Source organism: Anoplopoma fimbria, chromosome 1 (assembly GCF_027596085.1).
Source record: "Anoplopoma fimbria isolate UVic2021 breed Golden Eagle Sablefish chromosome 1, Afim_UVic_2022, whole genome shotgun sequence".
Lineage (NCBI taxonomy): Eukaryota > Metazoa > Chordata > Actinopteri > Perciformes > Anoplopomatidae > Anoplopoma > Anoplopoma fimbria.
The window spans coordinates 8,743,338-8,756,808 of record NC_072449.1 but is presented as its reverse complement, the minus strand read 5'-3'; the positions used below and the strand labels follow the sequence as shown (position 1 = coordinate 8,756,808).

The 13,471-nt window shown below is 40.1% G+C and overlaps 2 protein-coding genes across 2 annotated transcripts in view; one reads left to right on the top strand and one right to left on the bottom strand.

Moving 5' to 3' along the window:
• Positions 1-555: 555 nt before the first annotated feature.
• Positions 556-2,930, top strand: ssr3 (signal sequence receptor, gamma). Its single transcript, XM_054598530.1, has 5 exons — positions 556-773; positions 1,440-1,566; positions 1,854-1,952; positions 2,276-2,407; positions 2,629-2,930. Exons 1-5 carry the CDS (start codon positions 641-643, stop codon positions 2,693-2,695), a joined length of 558 nt encoding a protein of 185 aa, XP_054454505.1. The 5' UTR covers positions 556-640; the 3' UTR covers positions 2,696-2,930.
• A 1,782-nt stretch (positions 2,931-4,712) lies between these two features.
• kcnab1a (potassium voltage-gated channel subfamily A regulatory beta subunit 1a) overlaps positions 4,713-13,471 on the bottom strand; it is a 62,130-nt gene continuing 53,371 nt past the window's right edge. The window contains exons 9-15 of the mRNA XM_054626518.1: positions 11,593-11,678; positions 9,337-9,457; positions 8,990-9,084; positions 8,289-8,409; positions 7,676-7,764; positions 7,317-7,431; positions 4,713-4,730 (exon numbers count right to left, since the gene is read on the bottom strand). Coding sequence (XP_054482493.1) covers positions 7,342-7,431; positions 7,676-7,764; positions 8,289-8,409; positions 8,990-9,084; positions 9,337-9,457; positions 11,593-11,678 — 602 coding nt within the window. The 3' untranslated portion in view covers positions 4,713-4,730; positions 7,317-7,341. The remainder of the gene's footprint in view (positions 4,731-7,316; positions 7,432-7,675; positions 7,765-8,288; positions 8,410-8,989; positions 9,085-9,336; positions 9,458-11,592; positions 11,679-13,471) is intronic.

Below are 13,471 nucleotides of genomic sequence, written 5' to 3'. Positions count from 1 at the left end.
GTCATGTCTTTGAGTTGTTTTTGCTCTTGGACATCAGGTTATGTCACATTACAACCTCTGTTATGCTATCTATAGCACATTTATAAGGAAATGCATTTTGCAAGGTAAATATTCAAAAGGCCAGTTCACCTCATTTGCATTAAAACATTTCTTTGCTCAGGTTTTAAGACCCACTGTATAAAACACTCAAACAACAGTTTTCATTGGATTCCAGTTATTTCTTTCATCAGCTTGAGTTGGTTGAAAGCAGTTATCCAAACTTAAAGAACAGTAAAACAAGAACATATTTGACTGACATAAGTTACTGTGGATTCTTGACTGTTTTTTACTGTTTTTTTATTGCTCATTTGCTTATTTATAATACTTATTTTTGATCTTGTTTTTTTACTATGTCTCTTATTTGCACTATCCTCTATTCTGCTGTAATCCTGTACATTTTAACTTATAATGAAGCGTTACAGGTGCAGTACCTCCGTCTTCCTGCGGAGGGCGGCAGTGCGCTAACCTGCCTGAAAACAACGAAGAAGAAGAAAGCCGCCGTACTTCCGGGTTTATGCTGACGCGTCCTTCTTCTTCTCCTCATACTCCGACGTGTCAGTCTTCTTGAGTCCCGAGCTGAGCAGCAGACAGAGCCGAAGACATGGCGCCCAAAGGCAACAGCAAGCAGCAGTCAGAGGAAGACCTTCTCCTCCAGGACTTCAGCAGGAACCTCTCGGCGAAGTCCACGGCTCTGTTCTACGGGAACGCGCTCATCGTGTCCGCCATCCCCATCTGTGAGTACAGAGACTGGAGCAGCTAGCTGATGCTAACTAGGCTAGCTAGCACTGGAGGAGTGATTCAAAATCAAATTAACTTTATTAGCACATGCAGAACAGCATAATAATTCAATTATTTTATAATAATTCAAGAGTATCAATAAGAATGACTGTGATATGCTAAAGGTAGATTACTGTGATTGCTACTTTAGGTTTAAATAAAGGTTAGGGTTATAATTAAATAATGTAGCTGCCTAGTTACATTACATTACATTACATTACAGTCATTTAGCAGACGCTTTTATCCAAAGCGACTTACAATAAGTGTATTCAACATAGGTATTCAAGAGAACTACTAGTCACCAGAAGTCATAAGTGCATCTCCTTTCTTAAACAAGCATCTTAAAGCATAAACCAGAGCAAAAGTATAGTGCAGAGGCAAATTACTACGAAAACAATAATTGCAACAGACTAAACAATAAGTGCAACAAACTACTACGAATAGGCGTAGTTGTTTATGTAATTATGATTTTATGTTTAAATAAAGCTAAATTAAAAAAACAGGATGAGCTCCTGATCTTAAGTGTTTCTGCAAACATCTAACTGATTGGAGAACAGCTGGATTACAACATGTATTTAATCAACATACAGTATTGATTGACTCTTAGTCTTTTTTCTTCCCAGGGCTGTTTTGGAGGATTTGGCACATGGACCTGGTCCAGTCTGCAGTTTTGTACGGTGTGATGACTCTGGTCAGCACCTACCTGGTGGCCTTTGCCTACAAGAACGTCAAGTTTGTCCTCAAACACAAGTAAGAAGCACAAACGCACTACTGGGCATCTGTCCCATCGGAGGTTTCTCTTTCATACATTATAAGGATCAGGGGTGCACTTGTATTACTGTCACTTGCTGGTACAGATAACTTTGAAATTGATTGGAACTCTGAAACAAAGTAATAATCTGGTACGCAATAACATTGTCAGCATTTTTGTTAAACGAAACCATATGAGGAGGGGAACTGCTGTGCATCAAAGTATTTTTTCTTGATCTCTCCCTGATACTAAATATTTGTGACCCTTTCCTCCCCTTTTCCTCCAGAGTTGCGCAGAAACGTGAAGATGCCGTTTCCAAGGAGGTAACCAGGAAGTTGTCTGAGGCGGACAACCGCAAGATGTCCCGCAAGGAGAAAGACGAGAGGTGAAACATGCATCATACTGTAAAGCTGTACTTTAATACAGTGTGTGTTGTGCTGGACGTTTGTAATTGTGTTTTCACAGTTAGCTTTGGCAAATTAAAGGGTTTTCAGTTTAGTATGTCAAGACATAAATGTGCATAAAGCATAAATGTAGTGCTGACGTCTGTCTCAAGATTGCAGTTGCACAGCTGTACATTGAATAAGCTTCTGAAAATAAAATAAACTGTTGATTCAGTGTAAGTAAACGGGCTCTCTTTAGTGCCACTGAGACACACACTGATGTATTTTTACGTGACCATGAATGTTTTTTTTTCTCTTTGTCTAGGATCCTGTGGAAGAAGAATGAGGTCGCCGACTACGAGGCCACCACCTTCTCCATCTTCTACAACAACACCCTGTTCCTGGTGCTCGTCATCGTCGCCTCCTTCTTCTTGCTCAGGAACTTCAACCCCACTGTGTATCCTTTTTAAAATCATAACGTACATGTCATCAGCACTTTAAACAGTTGGGATTGGAAGCTTCACACCTCCTGTTGTATCAGTCATTAAATGCTCCTCTTTATATAACGTTTGTCTTAAAATGGGATTAGTGCAGTCTAGTTTTATGCTTTCAAATCTGATTTTAACGAGTTGTCATTTAACGCTCTGACATTTTTCCTTAACCTACTTTTTTTCCCAGCAACTACATTCTCTCCATCAGTGCCTCCTCAGGACTCATCGCTCTGCTGTCTACAGGCTCCAAGTAAAAGGAGGAAGAAAAGGGAAAGAAAAGCTGGAGGGGAGGGTTTCGTTAGGAGGGGAGGGAGTGGGTGTAAAATGGGTTTACTCTATTGTTTTTCACTTAAGCAAGGAACGGGGTTTAAAAAGGACCGAAATGTCACATTTCAACTTCATGAAATTCATGATCAAATGTCTGGGGGGCGTTTCTCCAGGTCTGTCTTCTGTTTTTTGTAACAAATAAAGCAACCAGGTATACTTGCGGTCTGTGTTAATTGGATATATATGTGTGTGTGTTTGTGCCATTAAATATGCTTGAGAGCCCTTTGAGAATAAGATATTAAGAGAATTTAGTATGATTAATAACCTGTTTTTAAAGATATTGTTAGACAAAAGTGAGACGCTGAGGTTTCCATTGGCAATGCATTTAATTAGAATCACACTTTCATATAGACTATTTACAGAGAAGACAAAATGATACACTGATGATTTACATGTCACTTTAACAAAACAAAAAAGGAAAAACTCTGTCAAGTCTTTTCCATCTATATGTTTACATGTTGTAGAAAACAAAATTGATCCGCAGAATAGATTACTTGACATTTCTATGAGAATTGAGTCTGGCTTCAAACCAGAACAGGTTAAAGATTCTTAAGTTAAAGATTCTGTGTCACATTTCAGGACTTTTCATGTTTTGTGAATCAGAGTTGAGAGTTCAGCCACAGCTTAATTGTTTCCAGCTTTGTTCCATTTAGACCTTCAGACCTGTGTGGACATGTTGCAAAAAAAAGTCAATTTCCCTTCATTATCACTATCAATGCATTACATTGGTACCCAAAGGAATATTGTATTGCATGTTTCCCTTTGTTGAGCTGGTAAAGACTCTTTATGAGGACAGACAGATGCATCATGGAGCAAAAGGCTGGTTGAAGGACAAGATACTAAAGACAATCACTTCCTGTTTCTTTGACCTAACTATTCTAATAACATTATTTTGGTGGAAACAGCCGAAATAAAAGTAGCGATGGAACAAAGCCATTGCCGTAAACTGTAACAAGCTGTAGGGAAGGACTGAGTGGACAAGGATGACAGTTCTAGTAATCCTTTTGTTTATCTTAAAGGTATACTATGCAGCATTGTCTGTGGCTGTTCATAAACACACAGCAAATTTGGCCTCCCCTTCTCGGTTCAACATGGAGAGAGAGCTCAGTTCTGGTCAAGTGAGCAAGAGAGTGAATGAAGAGAGGGAGCAGCGAGAAAAGATCAGTGAAATCAGATAAAATACTTTTTTTTTTTTCTCTAATGGTTTCAAGGTGGTTACATCCTAAAGCACAAATACACATCTACACATCCGCATAGCTGGCGCATTGCAGGATTTTTGAATGAATGCAGCTGAAGTGCACGATTCATCTTGTTGCTGTGGCATCTCTGCTCTGTGGTTGTGTGTGAAAACACAGCAATGTAAGAAACCAGTTGGTCGCCATTTACCGCCGCTTTGTCTCAGAGACCCTAAAAGGTGCCTCGGCGTGACGGAGCGGTGGTATTTGACGACCTGGAAATGAGAACGAGCTGCTACAGCAAAAGAAGACGACACGAGAAAATACAGCCAGAGGACAGAGACACCGGCACACAATTCTAGTTAGTCTGAAGTGATGATTTATGATTTTTGTATCACTCTATGCATCCTTTTTAGGAAAATGTTGCATACTATACCTTTAAGTCAATATCCCAAAAAGCTACCTCTACATGAACTGTGCCACGAGGGTCTTACTGCTTTGTTTTCCAAAAGCTTTTGTCCAAATGAGGTAATAGTTAATGTATACTGTAGATTAGGCAATCTAATAATACAATAATCTGCATACCTATTGTTCTATCCTCACTGTGACTGCATCCGGACACCATTTAACAAGTCGTAATGAAAGACATCCCTGATTTTGTTTCCTGTAGCGGGACTCAAGTCAAGGCACTCTGTCGGGTGGAGAAGTCTCCACACACACCAGCAGGCCGCGGTCCAACGTGGTCACTGATTCAGACTGAGAGGCAGCTTGTCGACTTGCATCCAAACTAAAAGTACACATAAGTACACATCACATATTTGGCCACCAAGAGTAACAGATTGTTAACTAATTGCAATTTTAGTACATAAACCACGTATTGCCCATATTTTGATAAGGAGAGTCAATTTGTTGGAAGTCTTTTAACGGAAACGAGCAATAAAATGCTTTTCTGGATGTTTTTTGTTAGTGAGTTGCTGGTTTGCATTACCATGACGACCAAGAGGAGGTCAGGTCACCCTTCCTTTAGTGTTACACCAAGTAAAGGCAAATAGTCACAATAAAAGTCTAATCATTATCCAAGACCAGACTTCTTCAAGTAAACCGGGAGCCAAACACTGCTCACTTCAATTTAATATGTGTAACTGCATTTCTGGGAAATATCTATATAGGCTTAAATTTCCTTTGAATAAAAATCTGGAGGGTGTTTGAGCTACAAGTCAACAAGTTAACACTGAGGACAAGACAGTGACTCAACTGGAACCTGGCCAACATTTCTGCTAATCGCTGTGATGGCTTGCTTTCCAGATGAAAAAATGAGAACAACAATGCACAAAAAGAGACATGAGCTGTGAGGGCTGAGCAGCCTGGTCAGAGATAATGATTCAATGTCGATGCTCCAGTTAGAACAAAAGCTGAATACTTACAGAAGCTCCTTCTGTAAATAATGCCAGTATTAATACAGATTTCATAATCTGACTTCATGATGCAAAAACAAAGAAAACCAACCTTTAGTCTTTATAAATACTTTGTTGGATGGACGAAGAATGACTCAAACACTGCAACTTGTGCAGTGATTCTGCAGAGGAGCAACAAAATAACTATTTACATCATATATCTATATATTTGCCATACAGTACTGTGAAGTCCTCATATGCAAGAGAGGCTTCTTCCTGGTTTTACTTGTGTTACAAGGTATGCCTTAACAGTTTATGTACATTTAACATCCCCATAAATCTCCAAACAATATCTCAAAATGTCAAAATAAATTTCTATATATTACCTACTCTAGAATAAATACTGTAATCGTTGCCACATTCCAAAAACCTTGCCTATATGCCTCTTTGTGCCGTTAACGAGCAATTTTTGCAGTTATTATAATCATGACCAGCCAGGAGGTCAGTCATCCTTTTATAACATAGATTTAATATAAGTCCTTTTCTGCAAACTTCATTAAGGCAATCAGCATCGCAGGTTTAGTTCACCGGCAACAAAAGGAGTGAAATGTCTCCATAATGAATGCAAACTGAGAGAAACTTTTTTTGCAAAGTGTTATTTCTCTTTTCTATAATCTAATGAAGCGCAACAGCAGTTCCTGAAAGAGATCACAGGGGGGCGACATGCTTCCCTCTCTCCCCTGACAGAGTCCCGATCCCGCTGATGTTCCACAATCCTTTGCTTCACAGGCGATCGTGGACAGCAGACAAGCTTGCAGTATTTTTTAATTGAAGCTCCTTCCTGTTTCATTATGTGCTTTGTAGAAAAGTAACGAGAGGCACACTATAGCAGGAGAAAACATGCACCTGTTGGATAATATACTCAGGATTTGCAGCCTTTAATATTTAATAAATACTATTCTGTGCTATACTAAGTATGGGACTGAGTACATTTGGTAGGTAGTTTAAAGCTAATTCAAGCTAACAGGAAACTGGTTTGCCGAGCATTGTCATTGCTGAACTTCACATTTCATTCAAAAAAACAATTTTATCTCACGATTTGAGCGTGTGCCTCTGACACAAGAGGTGAGATCATTTTGTTTGCTGCACTGCATAGCAATCAAATGAAAGCTCTGACTGACTGTGGTTGGTCATGCAACAAAAGCTTCTTCATGTCTTCCTTTCCTAAGCTACCTTTAACGCACAAGGTCAAGGTGCTCGTGCCGATGTGTTCAGCTCGTGGTACAGCATGAATAAAACATGTGCTCAGTATGAATTTTGTGCTCAAATGAAATTCATTGTGGGTGGAAGTCTGGGCATTAGAGAGGAGGATTGAGACCTGAGGGTCTGAGTCATTGTGAGGATGTAGGGAGGAAAAGTGAATACGTAACATAACCGGCTCACTCAACAAATACTATCAAGGTGCCCTTGAGCAAGGCACTTTTACTTGAAATTTTCCTGCAGTGCTTTCATACTGTCCTGCTTAAATATCAGCTGTGAATGTGGAAAAATGTGTGCATGTGTATCACAAACTATTAGGAGATGTTCTTGCATGCCTTGCCATCGGATTTCTAAATTTCTTAATGAACCGAGATGTGGTGTAAGACTAAGCTCTGCATAGTTATATTTTTAATAGACCGGATCTGAAAGAAAACACCTTGGTTTGGGGGTGGGACACACACAAAGTTTTGATTCACTCGGATGGACTAAGTTGCATTTTGAGGCTGCAAAAAAGCTGAGTGTGTTAAGTGTCTCTTGGCTGAGCTGGACTGGACCTGAGATGAACCTGGTCTGAGCAGGACAATGCTGGGCTTAGCAAGGGCTGTCTGTTCCAGGCTGGAGCTGAGTGGGGCCCAAGGAGAGAGCCATGGACTTAAACATAGAACGGAGGGTCCATGGTAGCAGGATGCTTAATCAGGTAGGTGAGTAGGAAGGCTGACCTCTCGGTAAGTCCACCAGCCGGGTCTAAGAGCGGTAGTCCTTCTTACTGTACGGTCTGTTGCCCAAGATGTGGTCGATTTCAGACACCACATGAGACGTCATCTTAGGAAGGACCTGGGCAAAAGAGAGAGAAATATATTAAAACATGACTGGCAGGAAGGAAGTGAAATAAATATACAGTGAGCCAAGAAAAAAGGGGAAAAGTAAGGAAACCCAGATATATAAAGAGATTCAGACATGGGGAATCTTTATGATGTAGAAATCCAAGGAGTTGGGGGATAGTGGTAGATGGAGCTGAGGACACTGCTCAGAGCAGTGGACCAGAAAAATAGCTGTGTGTGTTTCTGCGTGATCCCACCTGGATGGCCCCGAGGTTCTCCGTGAGCTGCTCAGGGTTCGATGTTCCCAGAAGAACTGAGCTCACTCCTTCATTTCTTAGACACCACGCTGGAGAAAGAAAGAGATGTTGGTATTCACACAGAGTCCACTTGATGGCGCACTGCTGATTTGTTTTTGTCTTCCAACAAACCACGAATACAACTGAGCTTTTAGGCTTGTCCTTTATTTGCTCTTCCTTGATGTATATAGCAATTTATCTTATTTACCTTAAAATCAAAAGCTTGTGTTTGTTTAGGTCCATTTATTACCAATTGCCAGTGTCTGCCAGCCTGCTAACCACAGATTCTTTTGACATTTCATTTCATTAACTTCTACCTTCCAGGCAGCTCAGATATTTTATCGGTGCACAACAATGCAGCTGAAAGCAAAAATAGATATAAAAGTCACTAAGAAGCTGCGGGGAAAATCAACCCATGAGACACAAATAATAAGCAAACACAGACATTGTGTGAAGGATTTGGTGATGTCTCACATTAAAAAGGTTCCTGTCTGAAAGCCCGAAGGAGTTGAGTTTTCAAAGCCCTGCTCCCGGCTGCTTCCACAGTATTTGCTATAAAAATGTGAAGTCTTACCGACAGCCAGCTGAGGCAGAGTGCAGCCCATCTTCTCTGCAATGTGGTTGAGTTCTTTCAGCTTGGCTTGTTGCTTCCTTCCGTCCTCACTTACTATTTTCTCCTTCAACCATTGATAGGACTGGGGGCAGTGAGGAGAGGAAAGAGATGGAGTGGACAAAAGAGGAAGGGAAAGAGAAGTTATGTGAAAGACAGATTGGACAAAGGAACATAAAGCAGAGACAGATCCAAAAGGGTGAAGTACGTACAGTGTTGTATAATAAGAGAGAAAAAAAAGGAAGAAGTAAAGTAACAGATGAGACAAAAGGTTGAGGCTGTAAGTACTGATGAACTGTGAGCATAAAATGATCGACTACACAAACAGTGAAAGGTCGACGGTGCTACAAACATGACATCATTTAATCATAGCTCAATAAAGACAATTTATATTGATCTAAAACTAGGGCCAAAGGGATACAAATTGGGATGGATACTTGAAAGTTGTGTCTGATTACTTTGGAAACTTTGCGACCCATCACTCACACACCATTTTAAATCGCCCTCCCTGACGTTGACACTTTGTAAAGTAATAGTTTAAAAGTTAAAATCTGTAAAGGATCGAAGCTTTCTCTTAGATTCACATGGTTCTTCTGCTTTGGGAACATTGCAGATAACTTTTACGTGTTATAATTACAAATCATGATGAAGCTAAGTCTGCATACCTTCATGGAAGCCCTGGAAGACTCAGGAATGCCATTTTCATATTTTCCCGTGATGATGCCACACGCCAACGGGGACCACGTCATCGCTCCAACTCCTGTCACCATGGAGACCATAGGGAGTTAAACGGGAGTTTTTAGTAAGATGAGTTGAAGGAAGATGTGTGAGAACTCAGAGGGAATGAGCAACAGGTAATTATAGAGATTATTTATCGGTTTAATTAGTTCATTAATTTAACTCATTTGAAGAATCTGAGTGGAAGAATGTTCTGACAATAGGATGTTTGTCTTGTCTTGGGCCATTCATTGATTAATTTGCCACAATATTACACAACACAAAGAATACTTGCCTATCTTGTGGTAAAGTTCAGGCAGTTGCACTTCTACTTTCTCCCTCTGGAAGAGATGATACTCTGCCTGCTCACACACTGGAGGGATCAGATTAAACTGTCTTGCCACTGAATACGCCTCCTACAGATAAAAAGAAAAGGAGGGCGAGAGAAAAGGGGGAAGAATTAGTGAACGGTTGTTATGAGCGTTATGTAGCGTTTAATGTAATGCCGCATTAATACATCTGTTTACTTTTTAGTGAGAATAAAAGGGATGATGGAACATTAGGAGCTTTAGATAGCGATGGGTTTACTCAGGGAAGAGAAGGGAGGCTCGTGGGAGTGGGGTACAAATTCAAATGAAATGCTCACAGTAAGTCACCCTATCAATATTCCATATCACAAGTCTCCGAGACATCACATTCAAATTTTCCCTCTATACCTTCTTATCTGGATTTCCATGTGTCCTTCAAGAAGAACACATGCCGGAGGAAAAACACGCACACACAAACATGTCAGCCTTGCTGCTTCTTTAAAGACTTCCGAGTCTTTTATTTTGTAGTTCTCCTGCTGGGAAACACGTCAGGATGAGAGAGCATTAAAATAGGGGGGGATAATGTCGGTGCCATCACCCAACTTACAAATTACATGTTGCCCTTCGGTGCAGAAACCCATGACATGCGCCTCGAGCCTGCGTATCTGTGTGTACTTTACAGCTGCCTTGTCAAGTACAGCGAGCAGACGTGTTTTTACCCCCCCGTTCATTATTGATGCTATAAATTGCACAGCTTTCATCGGGGCTTGTGTTCTACAGAGATATCTTCTCTTTTTCACTGAGATCACAGAGACAGGGTGTCAACACATGTGCTCAGAAGGGGGAGGGAGAGGGTGAGAAAGAGGCCAGAGAGAGAGACACGAGAGAGGAGAGAGTTGGTGTTAAGTCCTTGAATGTCGGTTTAGACTTTGTGCTTATTTTATAACTCTCTGTTGTGGCTTCAGTCTCCCCCTGTATCTATTCATTACTGTAGCGAGAGTTGAAACGGGAGGTAGATTGTTTCTGACGGCTAGGACAAAGATGGAGGAAACCACTGTGCCTCTGTGGGAACACAGTCCAATTTTCCATTTTCCTCCTTTCATCACTTTTTCACAACCTTGACGATGCATTAGCAATGTGTCCGAGGTGGTACAAGATAATGAGCTGCTAAGAATGGGTCCTAATGATGTTAAAGTACTGAATGTTACTAGAGTAAATATGGCATCTTGAGAGTTCATTATATAGATCATTGAATAATAATAACAAATAAAAGGTTTGTATCCAAATGTCTGCCAAGCAAAGTGGCTATGTTCTGTTATCTAAGTCAGTGGGATATTAAATCTAATCTGAAAAAGCAACGTGAAACTGCCCCCTGAAACTGAATAACAAAAAAACATTTAATTCCTCAATTCTGACAAGCTGAGAATAGTTTAAAACTGCAGTACTGCAACAAAATTATAGTTTATTTATATTAAAGTAATTAGATATCTGCTCTTTTTCACCGAGATCACAGAGACAGGGTGTCAACACACGTGCTCAGAAGGGGGAGGGAGAGGGTGAGAAAGAGGCCAGAGAGAGAGACACGAGAGAGGAGAGAGTTGGTGTTAAGTCCTTGAATGTCGGTTTAGACTTTGTGCTTATTTTATAACTCTCTGTTGTGGCTTCAGTCTCCCCCTGTATCTATTCATTACTGTAGCGAGAGTTGAAACGGGAGGTAGATTGTTTCTGACGGCTAGGACAAAGATGGAGGAAACCACTGTGCCTCTGTGGGAACACAGTCCAATTTTCCATTTTCCTCCTTTCATCACTTTTTCACAACCTTGACGATGCATTAGCAATGTGTCCGAGGTGGTACAAGATAATGAGCTGCTAAGAATGGGTCCTAATGATGTTAAAGTACTGAATGTTACTAGAGTAAATATGGCATCTTGAGAGTTCATTATATAGATCATTGAATAATAATAACAAATAAAAGGTTTGTATCCAACTGTCTGCCAAGCAAAGTGGCTATGTTCTGTTATTTTAGTCAGTGGGATATTAAATCTAATCTGAAAAAGCAACGTGAAACTGCCCCCTGAAACTGAATAACAAAAAAACGAGCTGAGAAAAACTGCAATCCTGCAACAAAATTATAGTTTATTTATATTAAAGATTTATAGTTTAAAACTCAGGTTCAAAATCCTTGTTTTTTTCCATTATTTTTTTACTCCAAAAGACAGTTGTCATGATAAACAATGTCTCACCATGATCTCCATGGCCGTCCACCGAGACGTCCCCCAGTACATCGCCATTCCTTGGTTGATCACGTACGTCATGGCCCGAACAATCTCTGCAGAGATATAAACACAACCACATAGAATCAGTCAGTTGGATCGACAATGAACAATTTATTGATTGAAACCAACCTGTACAGTGATAGTAACCGACAGTAGCATTTATCCAGAATTAAATTCTGCACTCTAAACAAAAAACATCCGTCCCTGCTCGACCAAAACACATTCAAAATTCATTCAACAAAAGAGTCTTTTAGTCTGACAGTAAAAACCTTGTTGTGTGCAGAGACAAAATATTTCCCAGCCTGTTTCCTTCCTCTTTTAAAGCAGTTAAAAGGATTCATGTAAAGTCAATGTGTAAATTAAAAGCCATTATTCAATCAGTAGAGTTCATTTTAAAACTGAATAGACTTTTTAAAGCCTAATGAGTGAGAATAGAGGTCAGAGAGACTATTAGAGATCATTTCTTTCTTAACTATTAATGACATCCATGAGGTGAATCCTTACACGCCTGATATGTGATCCACATAAAGAAAGCACAAAACAGAGCTGACACTGAAAGAGAAAGGGATTGAGAAAATGAAATTGTGTTTTGTTTTTTCTACCAAAAATAAGGATTAAAAACAATAGATGTAACTTGCCCGGAGGCGGCAATATATTCTGAATCAACAACAGCCAAGCCTCATGAGAGAGAGAGAGAGAGAGAGAGAGAGAGAGAGAGAGAGAGAGAGAGAGAGAGAGAGAGAGAGAGAGAGAGATGGATGAAACCCAGAAAACAGACAAACAGAAAGGATAAATGGAACAGAAATAATGAGAAAGTAGGCATTTAGGAATAGATTTGCCATCAGAAAAAGCGAGAAAAGCCTAAGTAAAAGTAAAGCCTGAGATAAATCTTGGCCTTGAGAGCACACAAACTTCAACAAACAGATGAAGTAAAACAAAGTCTATCCGCCTCCTCGAGTCTCTGTTACCTGCTGACGGTTCATCATCCGTCCCTCACATCTCGGGGGGACAAACTAACAAGCTCACATACTAAAGCCCCTCTGATCACACTCCATCTGCCGCACTTTTAATGACGCAATTAGCTCCAACACTGCTGACTGTGCGAGCCAACGGCGGCCAGGGCCAACAAAAACTCAGATTAGGACCGTCATTAAGGTTATTCATCACCGCCCCGCTCTCACTCCAATTATACTGCAATCCTTGACTGTGGCAGGATTCTAGTGTTTCACTCTGCATAACTGGCTCTTGGCAAAACGACAAGATGTGAGGTAAAGCAAGGTTGAATAAAACAATTAAAAGTAAAGAAAAAGATTAGAAACACAAAGACGAACTAGATCTGCAAAACAGAATAATCAAGAAGACCGAGAACAACCTTTTCAGTTTGGTAAATGATAATTAACAACCTGAAACACTGATGCCTTCCTTAATACCATCCTGTCGAAGGAAATAACACCGTATCAAGCAGAGAAAACAATTCTGTCTCTTGTTACTCCGTCCTTCCTCTCCACCCAGCTCCTAGGACATGCTGTGTTTGTGCACACTGAGCTCACACTTAAATGCTACTTGCCTCAATTTCCGTCCAATATAAAAAGGGAGAGAAGAAGATAGAGAGTAAAACGAGTTTGAGGAAGGAAGAGCGATAGATATAAGGATTGTAGGAATTAAATAGGAAATGAACAGTGAGTGCAGATGGTGGGGGAAAAGTAAGCTGTGTTTGAAGCACAGTAGAAATCTATAGAGTAAAATTAAGGTCTTTGAAAGCATCATATACTACACTAATTTAAATTATGAAAACAATAGCTTCCACAATATAACAATTTAGACCTAAATATTCATTTCAAAGTTA